At 36.7% G+C, this 19180-nt stretch overlaps 1 protein-coding gene across 4 annotated transcripts in view; it reads right to left on the reverse strand.

Annotated features, from left to right (window-relative positions):
* Positions 1-4555: 4555 nt before the first annotated feature.
* The window catches only part of PARN (poly(A)-specific ribonuclease), a 45101-nt gene continuing 30476 nt past the window's right edge, over positions 4556-19180 (reverse strand). For 3 of the 4 annotated variants that reach the window (XM_002197500.7, XM_030285250.4, XM_072935707.1), the window contains exons 22-24: positions 13148-13337; positions 6955-7148; positions 4556-5450 (exon numbers count right to left, since the gene is read on the reverse strand). In XM_002197500.7, the coding sequence (XP_002197536.3) occupies positions 5398-5450; positions 6955-7148; positions 13148-13337 (437 nt within the window). In that variant the 3' untranslated portion in view covers positions 4556-5397. The remainder of the gene's footprint in view (positions 5451-6954; positions 7149-13147; positions 13338-19180) is intronic. The other variant, XM_072935706.1, reaches the window with a different exon arrangement.

Below are 19180 nucleotides of genomic sequence, written 5' to 3' on the forward strand. Positions count from 1 at the left end.
CACTTTAGAATGCCTTAGAGCTGCACCCTCTATGAGACAGAATAATTTACTTCAATTAAGAAACCTGACTGAAGTATTACAAATACAGTGATCTGTTCTATGAGAATGGAATATTAAATATTTCAAGCAACACCTAATTTACCTCCTAAAATTTGCCAGCTCCCATTAACTTCTTCATGGACTCATCTTTTAGTACTACCACCTTTTATTATGTTACAATAACAATTACTGTAAAACCCCAGGGGAGTATGGCACAACCCAGCACAAAAGGTTATCAGTCTGTGGGTGAGGGAGTCCAGTAATACTGAGGGAAAATTCACTGGCAAATCATCTCTTTGCAACACTGCATTATTCATTGAAGACAACATGCTCAGCACAGGAGCAAACAATTGAACTATTAATTCCACTTTCAGCAGTTCTACACCATTGTAGCAATTTTCTGATGGTAACTGGCAGCTTCTCAACAGCACATCAAAAATCAGAATAACTGAAACTAAATCGAGCATATGAGAGAGTTGAAAGAAGACTGAAGCATAGCCCTTTTCTAAATAGAATGGAGGGTCAATTTTAAATTGCTGTGGTAATGTTAGCAAACATGTATCAGTTATTTATTGCAAATGAGGCAAGCAGCTTCCCCTAATGCAAAAATTTTAAATTGTAGACACATGCATATGCTTGGAGCAGACTTATTTTTGAAGTAAGAAGCATCCTACAATTAAGTCACCTAACATCTAATAAAAAAAGAACAAATAAAAAACCCCATCCCTGAGTATATATATGAACTAAACATGTTCAGTCATCATTAAACATTCTAAGTTTAAAAATCCCATCTGAAAGAAACATTCAAAGTTATAATACATATTTAGAATCAAATAAAATAGTCATTCTTACCTCAGTAAGAGTGCAAAGCTTTTTGAGGCTTATAAAAGCAATGGGTAACTTCAAAAGGGTTTTTTTTTTAAGCGATCAGCTTTAATACAGTTGTATTTTCAGCCATTTGATGGGTTGAAAACAGGTCATAGATTAGGGTTCAAGTAGCTCAGCACAGCCACAACCTCCAGACATTCATGTTCAGCTGCACACCACTACCAGTCCCATCACACAGGGTCACTCTGGTAATAAACCCAACATTGTTTGCAAAACTTGCAGACTGTAGACTGCTCATGTACAAATAAAACTATCAGCTCTTTTAAGAAATTAATATAAGTGCAGGGAAATCTAACTTCCCCCAGTTTGGCCAAATGTTTTCTATACTGCATTTCTGAATAGATGTGTTCCATATGAGTTTGCCTTGAGCTGGGACCAACCTGTGATCTGCTATAGCACTCATGGAAGCAAATGGCTGCCAATAATTACTCTGATGGAAAAAAAAAATTAAATGAGTTTCCTGCATACCTATTACAGAAAAAAGAACATCCTAAATATGAATACATTGGCCTATAAAACTCAGTCTAACCCACCATCTATCACCCTTCGTCCAATGATTGTGTAGCAGTATATCTGTAAAGCACACATGTAGTGTTAGGTTAGTGTAAGTTTAAAGCTGTAACAGTACAATATAAACAAGAAAATGTTTATTCATTTGCTAAATGTACTGTGGAGTAACTTGAGGAATCCTCTTCAAAGTACACATCTGCTCACCTGGCAGTAGTCTAAGCACATTGGAAGCCAAGAACTTTTGATTGTCAGGAGTCTTAATGCTCCGGCACTGAATTGCAAAGGACATTTTTGTCTGTATTACACTTACTATGATTTAAAGACAGTGAATACATCCTGAGTACCAGACATTTTCTGGGCACTATGACAGAACGCAAAAGTTTAAAGAAAGAAAGCATTACAAGCTTTACTTTTTCCCCACAATCACCAGAAGTTTTAGCTTTCTATCTCTCTCTTGGTTTTACCACTGGTTCCATAATAAAATTTAGGTCTCCATCTAAATCATCTGAAGCTTTTAACTTTTTGTTCCAAATCATTAGCTCAAATCTGAGACCAATACTGGGCTGTTGCACTAACAGCAATCTTAATTTCACATAAGATTCAATAAGTCTCTTACCTGTCCCCACTCAAATCCATGTTTTAGGGACACTCACACTCTTCCCTTAGTCTACTTGACACAATTATCTCTATTTCTCGTTTACCAGCAACTTCTACATCCTGTGCTGCAATCCTGGGCATTTTGACTTGTTAACACTTCTCACCTATAAATACTTGAGATTAATTTGAAAATTATTATTTCAAATACAGTTTTAGTGTGCTTTCTGAAGTGAGCAATGAAGTACTCCATCACCACAGATAAATTATCACTGTCGAGTCTAAGTTCCAGCCAACTAAGCCAATTCTCATTCCTCTGCAGCGGCAGGGTTTCAGCTCACCTACCTCATGTTTCTCCACACCATTTTGTCAGATACTCCCAAATTCAAGCCTACACTTCCAAGTGGTTTTTTTTTTTTTAAACACTTCCTACCAAATTCCCTCATTTTCTCAAGGCACTTCCACAATCCCTTCAACGCCTACTTCCAGCACTTCTATACATTGTTGCGTGTTGCTTCCCACGCCGCCCTCAGCGTCCCCGCAGCCCCGTCCCCTCAGAGCCAGCCGTGAGGGCCGGCCGCTCCTGCCCCTACCCAGCAGGATGGCGGCGAACCCCCCGCCGCAGCAAGCACAGCCGCTGAGGAAAATGCTGCACGGGCCAGGTCACGCTGGCTCCTTCAGACAGTCGGAAGGCACAAGCACAACCCCTCAGGGCGGCTGCAGCCCCCAGCCCCACACGGCCGGCGGGGAGAGGAGGGGAGGGGAGAGGCGGCGGCCGCGCCGCCCGGCCCTGAGGGGAGCGGAGCAGCCGAGGGCGGCCGGCGCCGGTCCCACGCTCCCAGCGGGGGCTCGGCGCTGTCCGCTGCACAGCCGGAGCTGGACTCCACAACCCTCGGGATATTCTGTGACTCGCTGACCTCTGGAGTCAGTAACAGCACAAACCCCCAGCGACCAGGAAGCTCCAGAGCCATCACAACTAGTGATGACAGCTTTGCTTTCCCAAAACAAATTCTATACACGTATTTTAAACATACATTATGAAATAAATGTGGATCTAATTTAAGCTACATTCTTTCCCTCCTAGAATTAATGATTTCATTTAAGGCACAGGGAAGCTGACCAAACCCCACACAACAGCAGGGTCTGGTGCAGGATGAGTTGTGTCAGTCCCTGCTCAGGACAGCACTGGCCCTCACCTCTGACACTCATCCACCCAAATTTAGTGTCAAAAATATTACAGCCCCATCCAGCAGCTCAGTAACTTACCCAGGTGTCACTTGGTAAAATCAAACACACATAAAGACTAGGGCATGCAGGAACCCCGGTTTTTTAGGTGTTATTAATTACTGATAGAGATCAGTAACACCCAGCTTCTCAAAATGACAGCTGAGAGGAAGCGCGTAAAGGTAGAGCTGTTAACCTTTGTAGTGTAGAGAAGAATGTATGTAGCCTACTCTGAAGATTAAGGGATTGTACTGTAATGTAATTAAGACTTATATTTTCCCTGCAGGTATGTAAACATTGCTGTTCAAGAGTAAAGAAGATCCTAATGGCCTCAGGGTACAGACTCCAGGTGGATTCTCTTCGACACTGCGGCCCTCCCTGTCCCTTAAGCAGCTAATTGCTTGCCCCTTAACCTGTACTTCTGACTATCCCCTTAAATGCTTCTGGTACCCTTCTGTCATCATGACTGAAGCTCTGTCCTCAATCAGGCCATGCCAGTTCTTTAGGATATACAGTTCATAACTCACTCCAACATTTGGATATAACACCATGTGATTTACCTGAATCACCTCAACGAGAGATGAAGGCTCCATTCGACTGTTACCAGGTTGTTGTACATATTCTGAGGACTACATTTAAAATTGGTTTGGATACTCAAGATGAAAGGGATTTAAGTATTTAGTTCCAAGGTCGTGAGTCTTACGGAAGAGAAGTCTACGGATTCTGGAGAGCAGAAGAGTTCAGTTACTAATTTTCTCTTGCATCACTAACAGCAAATCTTCTTTCCCACATTTTAGTGTGAGAATGTGATGATAGAGCTGATATTAAACAATTTAATTATAGTACTTCTGGGAGTATTCTAAGGTTAGAAATGCAACATTTAACATCTTGAAATTATTTTTTCCCTTTGCAATGCAAGTTCACAATCATTTAAAAACCCATTAATTTTGACATACCTTCAAACAGGTTATTCCATGTTTAATGGACAGTGGTTCCCACTCTAGTGTAACTATAATATAATGAAGCCTTCTTAATATTCCACTCTTCCACAAAAACGGTTCTGAATTTGCTGATTTGTAGAATTATTTTGTTTTCACCCCTCCAAGGGAAACACATAGAAATTTAAATCTTATGACAATAGGCTTGCTTGTCTTGGTTACAGTTCACAAATATCTTGAAAATAGTCCATGGAACAAAAAGGTCTGCTCAAGAGGATGACAATAAATTGTTATATTAGGAAGAAGGAAAACAAAGATTTCACTCAAACCATTTCAGACGCTAATAAATAAAAACAAACCAGTTCCTAAGAAAATGTCTTTAATTTTCATGTTATGGAAATACATATTTTGGCTTTATTTCCATGATACAAAAATTTAAATATCAAACATTTTCTGAAATCTACCAATGCAGATCCTTTTTTAAACAAGTAAAGGGCTGGTGCAGTTAGCAGGTTTATCACAGGTACCAAAAAACATTTTTTACAGAATCAGGATTTAAAAGTGGGAACAACAGATGTGAAAACAAAGAAAAACTACCTCCCACCAGGAAATTAATGTTTGAGAAACTTTTACAGTTTTTTGAAAGGGTAAGTTATGTATAAGGCTGGTATTTAGATGAATACCACCTGCACTGGGGTGGGTGTAGAGAACAGCAATTCAAAAAATGTTCCCAGATAAAGTAACAGGTAGAAAGCAGTAAGTAAAACTGCAGTTCTACCTGTTTCCAGAATGCTGACAGCATACTGAAGCTGCCTGAATAAACAGTTAAATACTAGGAGAGCTGTGGTAACTCCCTAAGCAAAGGAAACAGCCTAGCACAAAATCACAGAGTGCCAGTTTCTTGTACAGTTCATAGCCAGCATGCCAAGGAGGTGACCAAAGGACATTGAGTCTTGCTTCTTAACCTAACATCAGTTACAACAGCAAGGATTTCACAGGATCAACAACAAGTCATATAATAGGTGATGTACACACGAGTGAAAAATGACAACGATTGTTCAAGAAACAGTTTAAAATAATTAAACTGATTTTCAGGACACATACTGCATTGTTAACACCACTTTATTTAAATAAAGTATGGCTTCCAAGAGGTGTATTCTCTCAACTGTTTTCAATAAATTCCACTTTTTAAGGCAGTTGTTTCCTACCATGTTTCAGGGACCTCAAAAATTCCAGTGGAACTAGTTGTGAGGTTTCCTAGAAGATAAAATAATGGAATAAAAATTACATTAAGATTTTTTTTGTTGTTGTTCTTTCAGAGAATATTAAGACATATTTTTCTATAGAGGGAGGCTCTAGATACAGAAAAAATAAAGGTTAATTTCAGGTTTCTTACATATATGGTAAATAATGTATTTTTAACCCTAATAATTAGGTAATTTTCATTTTGCAATTACTGGGATGATAAAGCTAAATACTATTTTCCCAAGTGTTCTTGGCATTATTTTTATTTAGGCTGTTAAGACAGGGAAGAATATTTCCATCCCAAATTAATTGGAGAATAAAGATGAATCATTAATACTGATAACACATATTCCCATAATGCCAAATACAGAGCCTGAATGCTATACTCGGAATTGCCACAGACACTCTTGTCATTTTGCATATGCTTGCAGGCCCCAACTGCCCTACTGAATACAAAGAAGAAAAAATTTCCAAGCACAGCTTTTGAATCAGCTAAGAAAGATTTTACTCTACCAAGTCAGGAGAAAGGATGTCTGGTATACAATAATACTTTCTGGATAAAAGCTGCTAGTGCAGTTATTGAAACAAAGTTTTAATTATGAATATTTGAAGATACTTCAATGCAGGCAGTGCTCTAGATGACTAATACAGTATGGTCATCTGGACCAAATTAAAATATTATTTAATTTTTATTATAGTCCAGTTTCTTCAAGAAATTACTAATAAACAGTGAAATAGAAGCAACAAAAAATAGATCAATCAAATTAAATTTTTTTGATGTTTAAATTCATGTGATCTATGGATAGGTATTTACTTTTTTTGTACAAGCTGCAGTAAGTCACAAAACAGCAAAAATTATAAGGTGAAACATCATCATCTGATTGTAACCTGCCTGCATTTAGTCAGATGTTCAGTTCAAAGTATTTTGGCTAAAAAATATATAGGTAGTAAAATCTGAAAACACCCACCTTCACACCAACCCTAGGTGAAAAGTCTTCAGCCAAATAAAGCCCAATAAATGTTATGGTTACAAACATCATGCAGAACATTGAATGTATTAATGCATACATCAAAACAGAGTGCCTTCAATTTTGCTTACAATACGCAAAACACATTGAATAACATTAACTACAAAGTCACATTAAAAAAAATTAAAATACCTTAAAAATATTCAAAAAGCTTTATTTTAAGGAAGAAATTAAGCAAAAGTAATAAATCAACTACATTCTAATTCCTTTGGTTGGTGTCAGATTGGGTTTTGGTTGGTTATGAGTTTTTTGGTTTGGGCTGAGATCTTTTCTTTTTGATGTTGTTTTGGGTTTGTTTGTTGAGTTCTTTTGCAACTTTTATATGATTTTTTATATGACATGTTCAGTTTCAAGTAGAACTTGGAATGTAATTAAGTTACTGCTAGAAGCAAACACTTTCAGGAAAAGAATTTCAGTTCTGTTCAGGCCTAGAACATTTCCAAACAGAAAAAGTAAACCATGGGCATGAACATGGTTCCAGCACTTACCTGCTGGAACTTGTTCTGTCTTGATCTTTTTCAACTTTTTTGCTCTCTTCTTACCATCTGGAAAGGATTCTGCACAGGAGTCTGCCTGATCATTTTCTGGATCTTGGCCTTCTGCCTCTTCCATATCATCAGAAACAGTTTCTTCCTCAATAGGACTCATGCTTCTCTTTCCCACTGTACTGGTACCTGTAAAACTGGAAGATAGAAGAAAGATGATTATGAAAAAGTCAAGAGTAACTATTACAAAGTTTGTACATCTATTAAATGCTTCTGAAGGTAGAAGAATAAACTGTTCTAAGTGGTGCACCATGAAATTACATTATCTGAAAGATTTGGCTTAACTATAAAATTCTATAAATTTGCTATCTAATCCAATCTTATGTAGACCAAGGCATTCATTTTTTGTACTACTGATGTCTCAGACCTAGCTGCTATTCTGATGAGATCACTCATCTGAAATGTAATTAAATCAGTTCTCTATCTTTGCACAGTTTTACATTTTATTCTCATAGTTATGCAAGCTCTTTAAAGCACTGTCAACAGACAGTGCACAACTAAGCCTCAAAACCACATCTTGAAATTGAAGGAGTCTCTAACTCGCATGCTAGCTTCACCTCTCTCGTGCAACTACAGGTAGTTTTTAAAGCATTTATACATAAAGGTAGAGAAAACAATCAAGCTCCATATATAAACTTTAAATCTGGCTTTCAAGTGCAGAGTCCTGTTATTCATGGGGCCAGTAAAATAAAGAGCACAAAACATTGCATGCTCATTTCATTAGCAGCATTTGAATGAAGTCTGACTAACACAGTATAAAGATTAACTCAGAGCTCCACGCCATTCAGCACACACTGAAATAACCTTTTGTGGGCTTTTGTTCCACTGAAATGCTATTGTTAAATTTCCTTAAAAGACAAATGACAATATTAAAATTAAATTAGCATGAGTAAAAAACAGAATGAGGTAGCAAAGGGGCTAATTAAAAACCAGTTCCCATTATGAACTTCTAGATATGTAAACACCAGCTACTTAAATGTCTAATATGCTTTTAGAACAACCAATTTTAAAAAGGGTAGTTTTAGATTTATGAACTTTTATTTTTTAATTAGAACTACACAACATGTTGTATGCATCTAAGCCATGTTCTATTCTGCGAGTTAAATAAATATTAATACTAAGTTATAAAACAAAGCCTTACAAGATATTTTTTTTCTTTTTAATCAATAGCAGTGAATTAGTGTTTCAATAAGGTTTCAGCTAAAGGAAGAATTGTTAAATTTTGCACTATAGTTTTGGCTTTGAAATGTAATTTTTTCAGCTGAACATTTTGCAACTTAAAACAGAGTCTGTCTGGGATGTCCAAAGGCAATAAACAAAGATGAAACATATGATTACATCTCATGCTCTTACATCCACTTTAGGAGCACAAACACCATTTACTTTGATGAATAGCTGGTTTTTCCTCCAAACATTCACACACAGAAGGCCTTCTTGCATGATTTCTTACAAATCATCATTTTGAGTCATACCACAACCACTACCAATAAAAAGATGGATAGAACTGTTAATCCTGTGTACACACTTCAGGATTGCAAAGCAGGCAAAAACTAGGGTTGGAAAGAAAAAAAGTCGAGGGAAGAAGGAGCTTTTAGGAAATGAAAAACTAGTATTTTTTAAAAATAAAGTTTAGAAAATCTTGTAAGAACTCTACTCTGGGGAAAGCCATTCTGAAAAATAGATTAGGAAGAAAAAACTCAGGAACCATAAATTATGAACCCAGGATATCTTTAGCACTTGGCTCTCAAAAGGGAACTTGCACTCACTGTAGGAAGAAGATCCTTTCTTGAATGGTATTATGGCTGAATTTAATTTTTCCAACTTAAGACTACTATGAAGTTATTGCAAATAAAGAGAAACAAGTTCTTGACCTTCAATGCACATTTAGCTAGGAACCAAAAAACAACATAAAAATTAATTTTAGGCCTTATGGTCCTTGTGCAGATACCTTACGGGGAAAAAAAAAGCCCACCACCAAAAAGTGGCAGCACAAAATAAACATATTTTACAATGAAGAACCATTGTCTTCTTTTCTCCCAAATATTTTCTATTCATTCATTGCATGGCTTCTAGAGGGGAAATGGTTAATTTTTTTTTTTTACATCTTGTTCTTCTTTAACCTTAAATAAGATTAAAGATTACAGCAACATTATTTATGCACTTAGGAAATGAGTATGGTTCCATATATGAGTTAGAGCACTACTCAAAGTTCACTTTTCTAATTATAACTGTTATTTTGGATGTGTCCACATATCTGCCTCAACTTCCTCATTCAGCTGAGAAACAACTGAACAGAGTTAAATATTCAAACACTGTAACAGCTTTCAGTCAGTGCCCAATGCAGACAGACTTCTTTTATGATCCTTATGACCATTTACAGACTCAGATTTACACCATCCTCTAACCACATAACACTTAGGTTTCAATACACACCTCTACAACAGCTATCCAGGCAATAACTATTTATTTTCTAGAGAATATATTTCAAGACATACTAAATAGCAGTAATCCAACTAGTACTGTGATAATCAAATTGAAAGAATCAGCAAGTAGAGGGGAGCAAAAGGTAGGAAAACAATTATGATAATGTAGCATTTAACATTTTCTGTTTTGGAAAAGCATGTCTGAGTTTTTAAAGAAACACTTCATCACAGCAAGGTATTTGTAACTGGCCTGTATAAATGAGGACCTACAATTTCAAATAAATTTCATTTACACAAAACTAAGTTCTCTTGACACTTGAAACAACATTGAGGGGTGGGAGTAGATACTGATCCATCATAAAAATCAGTCATTTAAGCTGAAGAGCAAATGAATTCACCTAAAATAACACTACAATGCAGGAACTCTATAATAATTTACTTGTAATATTTGTTATCTATACCCTTAATACACCAGCTTTTGCAATTCCTTTTCTTAGTGGGTAATAAACCACTATAAAGAACCATTTCTGTACTAAACCAAAAGAACCATTATCAATAAACCAAGTAGAAACACTTACACATTTCAAAAATTAGATAATCTTTAGCAAAATAAGACATTCAAGGAAGTGGTGCTACAAACAGCACCCTGACTTGACAGAAGATGCAGCACTCATAGTTTTAGGCAGAATATTGTATCCCTTTCTTGTACTTCATATGAGCCCTTACCCTATTTTACTGTTTCCAGGTGATCATCATGAGGATAATTAAGTACAAAGAGGGCAGAGAACCTAATTTTCCATAGAGCATACCCTATTTGACTTTTCCTGCTATGGTTTAACACTATTTTGCTAAGGAAAAGCTCTTAAAGCCATGCATTTAACAGTCATGGCAGAGCTGGCAGGCAGTCATTTGCTAAGCACAACATAGCCAGTTCCATCTGTTTCCTATGTGTGTTCTGAATAGCAACAGATTTGGACAAGGCGATCTTATTTACTACTTAAAGTTTTGTCAAATGCAGCAGTTTTCCCTCTACTTCTCCATCTTACATTAATAATTAGGCATATTTCCATTGGAATAAATTTTTATATTTAATGGTAATATTAAGTTATATGCAAAGGATAGATATTAATTATAATTAATTTTACCTTGTGACTGCTATTAATAGTAAAAAACTTCATTTTCTGAAGAGAAGTTCCTCTACAATACAGGACTACAGTTTTATCAAGAAGGCAAGAATTACAGAACCTTTGTTACATATTTATCAATCTGTCAAATTAAGACAAAAGTTCCTTAAAAGAAATACTCAACAACTTCCTTACTGAATGAAAAAGTAGCCAGGACACATTGTCATCATGGAGACAAACAGCTATCCTGCAGCTGTGCTCCTTGGCAGAAGCTGATGCAGCAAGCTTATTAAATAATAAATAAATAAAGGATGTAGTAACATGAAGCTATTATAAGGGATCAGCTGCTGGATACATCACAGTGCTGACTACTCAGCTAGATAGGACTTCAACTGATCTGGAAAAATATACATGCACACATACATATTTGTCCTGATTGTTTTTATAAATTTTGCTATTGTATTTTATATCAAAATTATTGCATATAATAGATAAAATAGAAATATTTTATATACCTTTAGATAGAAATATTTTTATATCCCTTTGTCTGGAAAATAAAGAGTTCATCTTGAGTGAAATGAAAGACCATGGTTTGCAGGTCCATGATCTATCTAAAGAGATTACACTTCAGAAGAAGCATTTACAAAATATAAATTGACAAAATAATTAAATATAACTAGTAAGAAATAAAAATAAATTAAGAAAAACATGTCAAAAGACCTGCATGAGAGGAAATGTGGGACAGAATCCAATCACTTTATCAATGGAATAAGAGAACAAAAAATTATGTAACATCAATTATAAGAGATCTGCCAACAAAATAAAGGCTGCTATCCAATGCTATCAATATGTTGATCACATGAAAACAAAAAGCTACTTCTTGTAGAATTTTACAACACTAGATGAAAAAAGATACTTAAAATTTTCAAGGAGAGTAAGTGCTTAGACAACCAATTCACTGGGGTATGTCAAACTTTTAGGGAAAGAATTTACCAAAAATTTTGTTCAGCAATTTTCCAAACGATACATTTGTGGTGGATCTTGAATTTCTTTGCAAGACAACAGCAAATCAGGTTTCTGCACTTGCTGTTCTCCATGAGCTGCCATCGTTACCATCTGCCTAGAACCTGTAGGTACCCAAGAGAGGAAACATTTCCTCTGGCAGAAACAAAACTAGAACTTAGTGCTTCTTTGCAGCAAAGTCAAAGTGTAGTAAGTATTTCCAGACTATTTAATAGTCTACCACCTTAGGCATAGAGCTAAGCCCTAGCCATGTGCACGCTGGTGCCAGGAGAATCCATAAAGCTCCTCATCCCCTCACAGCACAGACTCCCCAGGATTCCCGAGCACAACAGTTCCATTAAACCAACTTCATTTGATACGGATTGTATTATCAGCTTTCTCCACATGTTTTTTTGAATCAAACATGTCTCTAACACATATAGAATTCCCACCATGACAAAAGCCATAAACATCTGACAGCTTGCCAAAATACACACCTGCAAAATTGTAAGGTCATGAGAAGAACAGAACAAGTTTAGCAAATTTGTTACACGACAGATTAACATTTACAGGAAGATATAACGAGAACTAGAACTTAATGTAGAATTTCCAAGAAAGATAAAGCAGAAATACCGTAGCACTGGTTTTATGACCACCAAATTTGGTTTGTGTAACCACAGGGCAGGGAGGAGAAGGAGGCAAAACCCCCCAAAACCAAACCAAAACATCTACTTAGAGAAATGTAGCTTACACACTCCATTCAAACTTATTTTCATATAGAATTCATAGAACTGGGGGGACAGTGCAGGAGAAGGGAGGGTGAAGAATGGCAATAACTTGATAGGTTATTTATACAATTATATTAACACTAGAACTCTCTTCACATGCTCAGCTACACAGATGAATGAGAAAGAAGCTGCCTGTTAACATCATATCCAAAACCTGTCATTACTATCAATGGATAAATATGGAACAAGAAATACACACACAACACAAGGAACATACTGTACCAGTACCGAAAGCAGCATGTCCTCACTTAATTTTGTCCTTAAATAATGAACTAAAACCCTTTTCAAATTTTATACTTAAAGCCATGCAGGTATCATCATTTTTGGAGTATAAGGACAACTTCATCAGGACTGCTCTACAAGAGCATGTATACCATTCTTTGTGGCACTGTTATCACCATGGAAAGTCAGCCCAAAACCAACATGGTCTTTAAATGGATATATGATGACAACTAAGTGTCCACGTGACACAAGACACTCACAAGTGCCATATGACTAAAGAAAATATTTTTGAAATTTTGGTTATAAGAAATGATGCTGCTACATCAAGCTCAGAAGCTGTGATGTGATGTGCCCTCAAGATCCCAGCATTTAAAAGTCTGTCTGATCACATCTGTGATGAAATTCCCTCTGTTCCTTTATTTATTGTCTTGTGACAGCTGATGCACCCCTGCTGATTTATATGCAAAGAAATACATACAGAAAAAATGTCCTCTATTAGTTAAGAACTACCTTAAAAATTGCTAGATTTTGGATAGAAATGCAGTAAGAACACGAGTTGGCAGCGCAGACATCTCACCTGTTAACACAGTAGTATCGACTCTGGGAAATGTAAGGTGTGCACTGGGTTTTTAACCTCTTCCTCTCCATCTCCTTCCAACTATCTTCTGTACATTTTCTCTTGGCCTGTTTTTCTTCATATTTTTTCTCCACATATTCTGCATATGTCTGGATCCTATAACTTTCAGCATACCGGCTGGTGTTTACAGCTATGGAGGAGGAGAATGATATTATATACAAAACACTTAAATGACAGCATGCCCTCTACTGAAATAGCTTATTTTGAAAAGCAGAAGGCTGCAAGCTATTGGTTCTGTTCATAAAACAATTTCTAGTTCCATTGTTAGCAATTAAAAAACCAAAACAAAAACCCAAAATGCCATATTCTCTAGAAGTCACAATGAACTAGATGCTCAAAGCTCTTCTCAAAGTCAGACTTTGTGCAAAAAGAGTTAAATCTACTGAAGATATTTCTTTTAAATTAGAAACTATCAATTCTTCACTCATAACCCTCTTCCAGATTGCTTGTTGGCAAGAAAAGATTTCCTGGATTTTTTCCCTTTTAGTCTCATTACTTAACCCAGCAGGTTTATTTTGCAAGTCTGCCAGGAAAAGACGACATTTGCAAAGCCTTTGCCAAAACTCTGTTTGATTGCTGTGAAACATAAGCTTATTTGAGCTGCATTTTTGGTTGCACAACATACCCATGGACGAAGCACTTAACTAACAGCCAGCTGTTCCATCCCTGTATCTTTGTAATGTCTGATCTCCCTTTAACCAAAAAACACTTCAAGTCTAGGTGGAAAGATTTCTGTCAATGCAAAATTAGAAGCACTTTAAAACTAAAGAAAAAAACTTTCACTGCCTCCACTCAGTAACAATTTAACAACATTCCTTCAAGTCCCAGCATCTTCACAGCTCTCAGCCTTTAGTCTGTGAGCCAAGCTCTGGCCTGATGCCATCCCTGTAACAGATGAATCAGCAAATTAAACTGACTGTCAACTGGTGTCTTCTGCTTTCAGCCTAGCTCTCTGAAAGAAAGTATTGTAAACCAACTGGTAAACCAGTTTAAATGTAAACAAAACAAACAACCCCGCCCCCATCCTCAGATTGTTTTTCTGCACGTTTTAAAATACTGTAATTATAGTGGAGACAAAAATCCTGATTTTATTATGTGCTTCCAATTTTTAAGAGCCATTTCAGATGCATATCCCACTTCAGGATTCTAACTGAGCTGTTTTAAATACAGGTATTCTGTGCTACTTCTGGTGCAAGCACTAGAGATGGCAAGCTCCAACACCAAATTTCAGAAAAGGTGAGAAAGATGGGTAGATATGGCTGTTTTTCTCCTCTTTCAGGATGGATCATCCATTCTGTATGTTTGCTGTGTAACAGTGAAATGAGATATCTATAATACCTGCCATGGTATATAGATGCTGCTGTTGCAACATATGTAAGACCAGGCAAGATCCCAAGTACAGATAGCAGCAGTTATCATTAACAGCCCCATGAGATAATTGCACTAACCAACAAGTGTCAGACATGCCTCCTTTCACCTTTCTTGTATTTGTTTTGAACTGGGAAGTTACAGGATCTGTTTGTAAGAATTAGGACAATATTTACTGCCCATGAAGTCATGGGGCAGGCATCATGAATGAATTAATAAGGCTCACCAGATTTTACTACATGCCAGCCAGCATTCCTTGGGGTAAAATTTGTTTAGTTAAACTCAAGTATGTTTTTACTCGCTCAAATCAAGCATAAAGTCACCATGGATCATCTAATACATACTCATTTGTTAAAACACAATAACATTATTTGTTTTGCTACAAGATATGAGCCAAAGTTATGGGTCTGCCATTTAATTCCCTGATAAACTCAGCCCTTTCTTAAGGAAGAAAAACAAATCATTTGAGACCTAAATATAATTCTAAAATAAATCTGTGCAAGAGTCAGTATTTTTGTACAAATTCAACTCTACTGTCCTGAAATAAGGCATGTATTTTACAGCAATCCACCCATATGGCACATACACACACAAATATCTGTATATACATACATAGCATTTATATTTAATATAAAATGTTACATGCTGAATATTTTGCTTCATCATTGAAAAAGTGAAATGAAACCATATAGTGAAGTCTAAGGAACCACAAGATAAAACAATCTTGCATGGTCTTGAATTGAAGAGCAGCTCCTTGTAGGAGTTTAATACATTTTCTTTGATGCTTTTTTGATGGATGCTGTCCATATTGCCGAACAAAGCAAATACAGTTAGGTCATTCTGCGCTCCCAACAGAAGAAATGCACTGCTAGAATGCTCCATGAATTCTAAAAAACTAAATAGAACTCAGGAGGGCTATTTACTTTAAATTGTAAGAGATGAGACATATCTTTCTGTGAGAAGCCTGACCTAGTAACCAACACCATGTGGCTGCATTTCACATTAGCTGCAGCCCTAAAGTTTCTGTCTCAGCAGAATAAGAGTAATTGCAAATTATTTTAGGAAAAGCATTTCTAGAGGATGGCATCTTCCCTCACTATTAAGCAGGACATCAAACAGACTGACTGTCACTGAGTGGTCCAAGAGGAATGTGTACAAAGACACCCTTTTGTCAAATCCTTGCTTTTATGCAGAGCAACATCCTGACAGATGGCCACCGACAATATTAAGCCTCTTAATAAAAAGACAAATATTTTGGTGAACAGTGTAGGTAAAAGAAAAACCACAATATAAAAATACAATGAACACACAGAGCTATACAGGTTAAGGCTGCAATATTAAACACTTAAGCTTATGAAATACTTTAGCAAAATTTCACCTGTGAAGCCTTTAAGTGACCTCTGTATCGATGCTGCATTAACCTCATCTGATCATGTTCTACTTAAAACATGGGAGCACTGCCTCAGCCAGAGCAACAGTGTGCAATTAGTGAGTAGCTAAGGCAGTATTTTGTTTTACTCTCAATACTCACCATTATGGTTCCACAGCCTTATTTACTGACTACTAGGGCTACTCATGCCATATGTAACAATCCAGAAGTTTGCCATGATGACAAAGTGCACATGCACAGTCCTGTATTTCAAAGTAAAACTCAGGAGTGGAAGCAGCAGTGCTGTGTGCCTATTGTATCAACAGAAAGCAGAAGACTCAACATCCCAAATCAGAGGGCATCTTTTAAATTAACCTAAATTGAATTTAATTGTCCCCTACAGAACATTCAGGGCTGAGTTCTTTCACAGCAAATATACAAATTTATTCTCAGAGAAGCCATAAATCCTAAAGAAACATGTACATGATCATGTAACCATGGACATTATCAAGGTGTAAGAAGTATTCAACAATATGTTGTTAAATATTAGCGAAATTGTCAATGTAACATTAATGGCCCTTTTTGTTAACCTATATACAGTTTTCAGTCTTTCAAGCATACCGGGACAATTTCTGCTGCAAGGCATTAAAATGTTAATACACATGACTAATTACCTGGACCAGAGTCTCTTAAGTATATTTGGTAACAGCAACTATCTGCAGACTGTACCCAAACTGATAACACCAATTTGTACATGGTGCTGCCCATCCCTTTGTTTTCCTCTCCTGTATCAGCTTAAGATAGAAGGCGACGATACAGATTCTAAATAAAAGAGCACTGTACAAAGATTGTCCTCTCTCTTGGTGTCTTGAATGGAGAGCAAGGGGCAGTATCAATGCAGGAACAAAGCAGATCTTCACCTTGCAAAGGAGGATGGCAAGTTAGAGAACAAACCAAAATGAGGCTTTGAACCTCCATGCTGGAGAGCAAGGGAAAATTGACAGGTAGGTGATCTGAAAGAAAATGGTTTTACAGAAGGAAGATAAAGTGCTAAGTACAAAGCATGCCAAAGAAAGAGGAAGAACCCTTATGCAAAGCTTAAACTTAAAATATTGTCCTTAACAAAGAACAGAGAGGATAGCACAAGTCCACTGAGACATTTCATGCTGTGCACATGTATGCAGACTGTTATAAAGCACTCTAACTCCCATACAGATGAAGTTATTTAGTTACTGAAAGAGTTCAAGCTTTCCCTTCTTTTTAGACCAGCAACCTGAACAGCCAAAGCTGGATGACAGCATTCAAGGAAATAATGAAAAACAAGGGCTTAACATTGATCCAAAGCATTAACTGAGGACTCACAAGTTAACTGCACAGAACAGTTGAGGGGCTGAAGAGTTTGAAACACAAATACTTCAGGTTATACCAATTTATTAATTAAAATAAAACACTAGGTTTACTTGACAGTTAAGACAAGCTGAAGCCTCTCCCATTTCCTCACCATTTCCAGACTATCTGGATGAAGTCTAGACCCTTGTAAGTCACAGGATCACTGAGACAGTACTTATTCCATACTAACCTCTCCAAATGAAAAGCCAGCTTTATAAATACACAAAGCTGAACAGCATTCAAAGGCAAACTTACTTAGCAAGACAAAAATCTTAAGTGTCAGAAGTTGTATGCCAAAAGTTAGTTCTGAAGTTTCTTGTGTTCACCAGCTCTAACAGTGCACAGATTTATCTTTTGCCACACATTTAACAAATATGTGTTTCATGTTTGACAGAAATGCCGATGCCACTTGCAGTGTAATTTGGCAACAGAAAATTTTGTCTCCCAGATGTCCAACTAAAGAATAACAACCATTTAACAAATTCTTATTAATTACCTAGTTTGATCAGCAAATCCCAACAGAACATAGACTGTGTTTATTGTCCATTATAGTTTCCAGGTGCTTGTAGCCTGGAAATCAGCTTACAGCACAGCATATTGCATAAAGTTAAGACAAATCAGAGCCATCTAAACCACCACTTTCATGATCTTGTTATTGTCTTTAAGATGACATTGTGGCAGCCCAACAGCAAGAGTTAAAGAGCCCACTGGAAGCCAAGAACCCTCCCCTGGCAAGGGTCAGGTCCATCTTGCACAGACAGGTATGACAGGGTGACTGTGCAACTGTTCCCAGCATCTGTCCTGCTGCAGCTTCCACTTCAAGCTACAGAGAGTGTGTAAATATGATTTTATACAAGAACAAGCCTTTTCTACTCATAATAAATCTGAGAGGCTGCCAATGTGAGAGTCACATGAATAACCAAATAAAGTGAAGATTCCTGGACATTATCATAAGCAACAAAATAAGAAATTTAAGGCATTTGACTCTTGTTTGTGTGTTTTAAAGCATGCCATATTGAGTTGGAAAGTTAGAAGCAGCTCCAAAATTGCCTATAAAAATACTGCCCTTTTCCCTACTTACTTTTTCAGAGGAAATAAAGTGGAAGAGAAAACAAGTCTTTTTATATTATGCAAAGATTCATAGGTCCTTCAGGGTAACACTTTAACAATTAAAACATTGGAATACACATCCTCCCTGGCAACATAAACACTACTGATTACCATGTGAAATGTGAAGAACTGCTTATTAGCTAAATTCAGCTAATCAAGTGTATACGTTATAAGCAGAAAATCTTATGGGTCAATGTTTTATCAATCAGTTTTGGACTCAGTTTTAATGGTTACCATCCACAATATTACCTCAGGCACATTGTTTTAAAGAGCACTGGGGGATGAAGAGATATATTTTATTCCCTACATATTCAAAATGGATTTCTGAATCTGTGAGAAATCCGACATATTCCCAGGATGCTGATGAACAAGTTTTTAAAATACTGAAGCCAGAAGAGCTAGAAACAACCAAAAGAGTACAGCATAGCAGCAACAGCCTATGCAAAGTGGCATTTTGAGAAGTCTGTAATTTGTAAAGGTTAAGCATGATTATTAATTTATTTGAGATATGAAAGACAACTATCACCATTTCAATACTACCCTTAGATACAGTTACAGAAAACTAGTCATACAGACAAATCATATTTTAGGTTCTCTTGTAACACTTATGAAGCTGAACAAAATTAAAAGGCATTGAAGCAAAACTGTTAAGAAACCAGGCAGATCCATCAACTGGTTATGTTGAGCATGCACATCAAGGGACGATGGCAGATCAGTCTTTAAACAGACTTGCTGTT

This window comes from Taeniopygia guttata, chromosome 14 (assembly GCF_048771995.1).
Source record: "Taeniopygia guttata chromosome 14, bTaeGut7.mat, whole genome shotgun sequence".
Lineage (NCBI taxonomy): Eukaryota > Metazoa > Chordata > Aves > Passeriformes > Estrildidae > Taeniopygia > Taeniopygia guttata.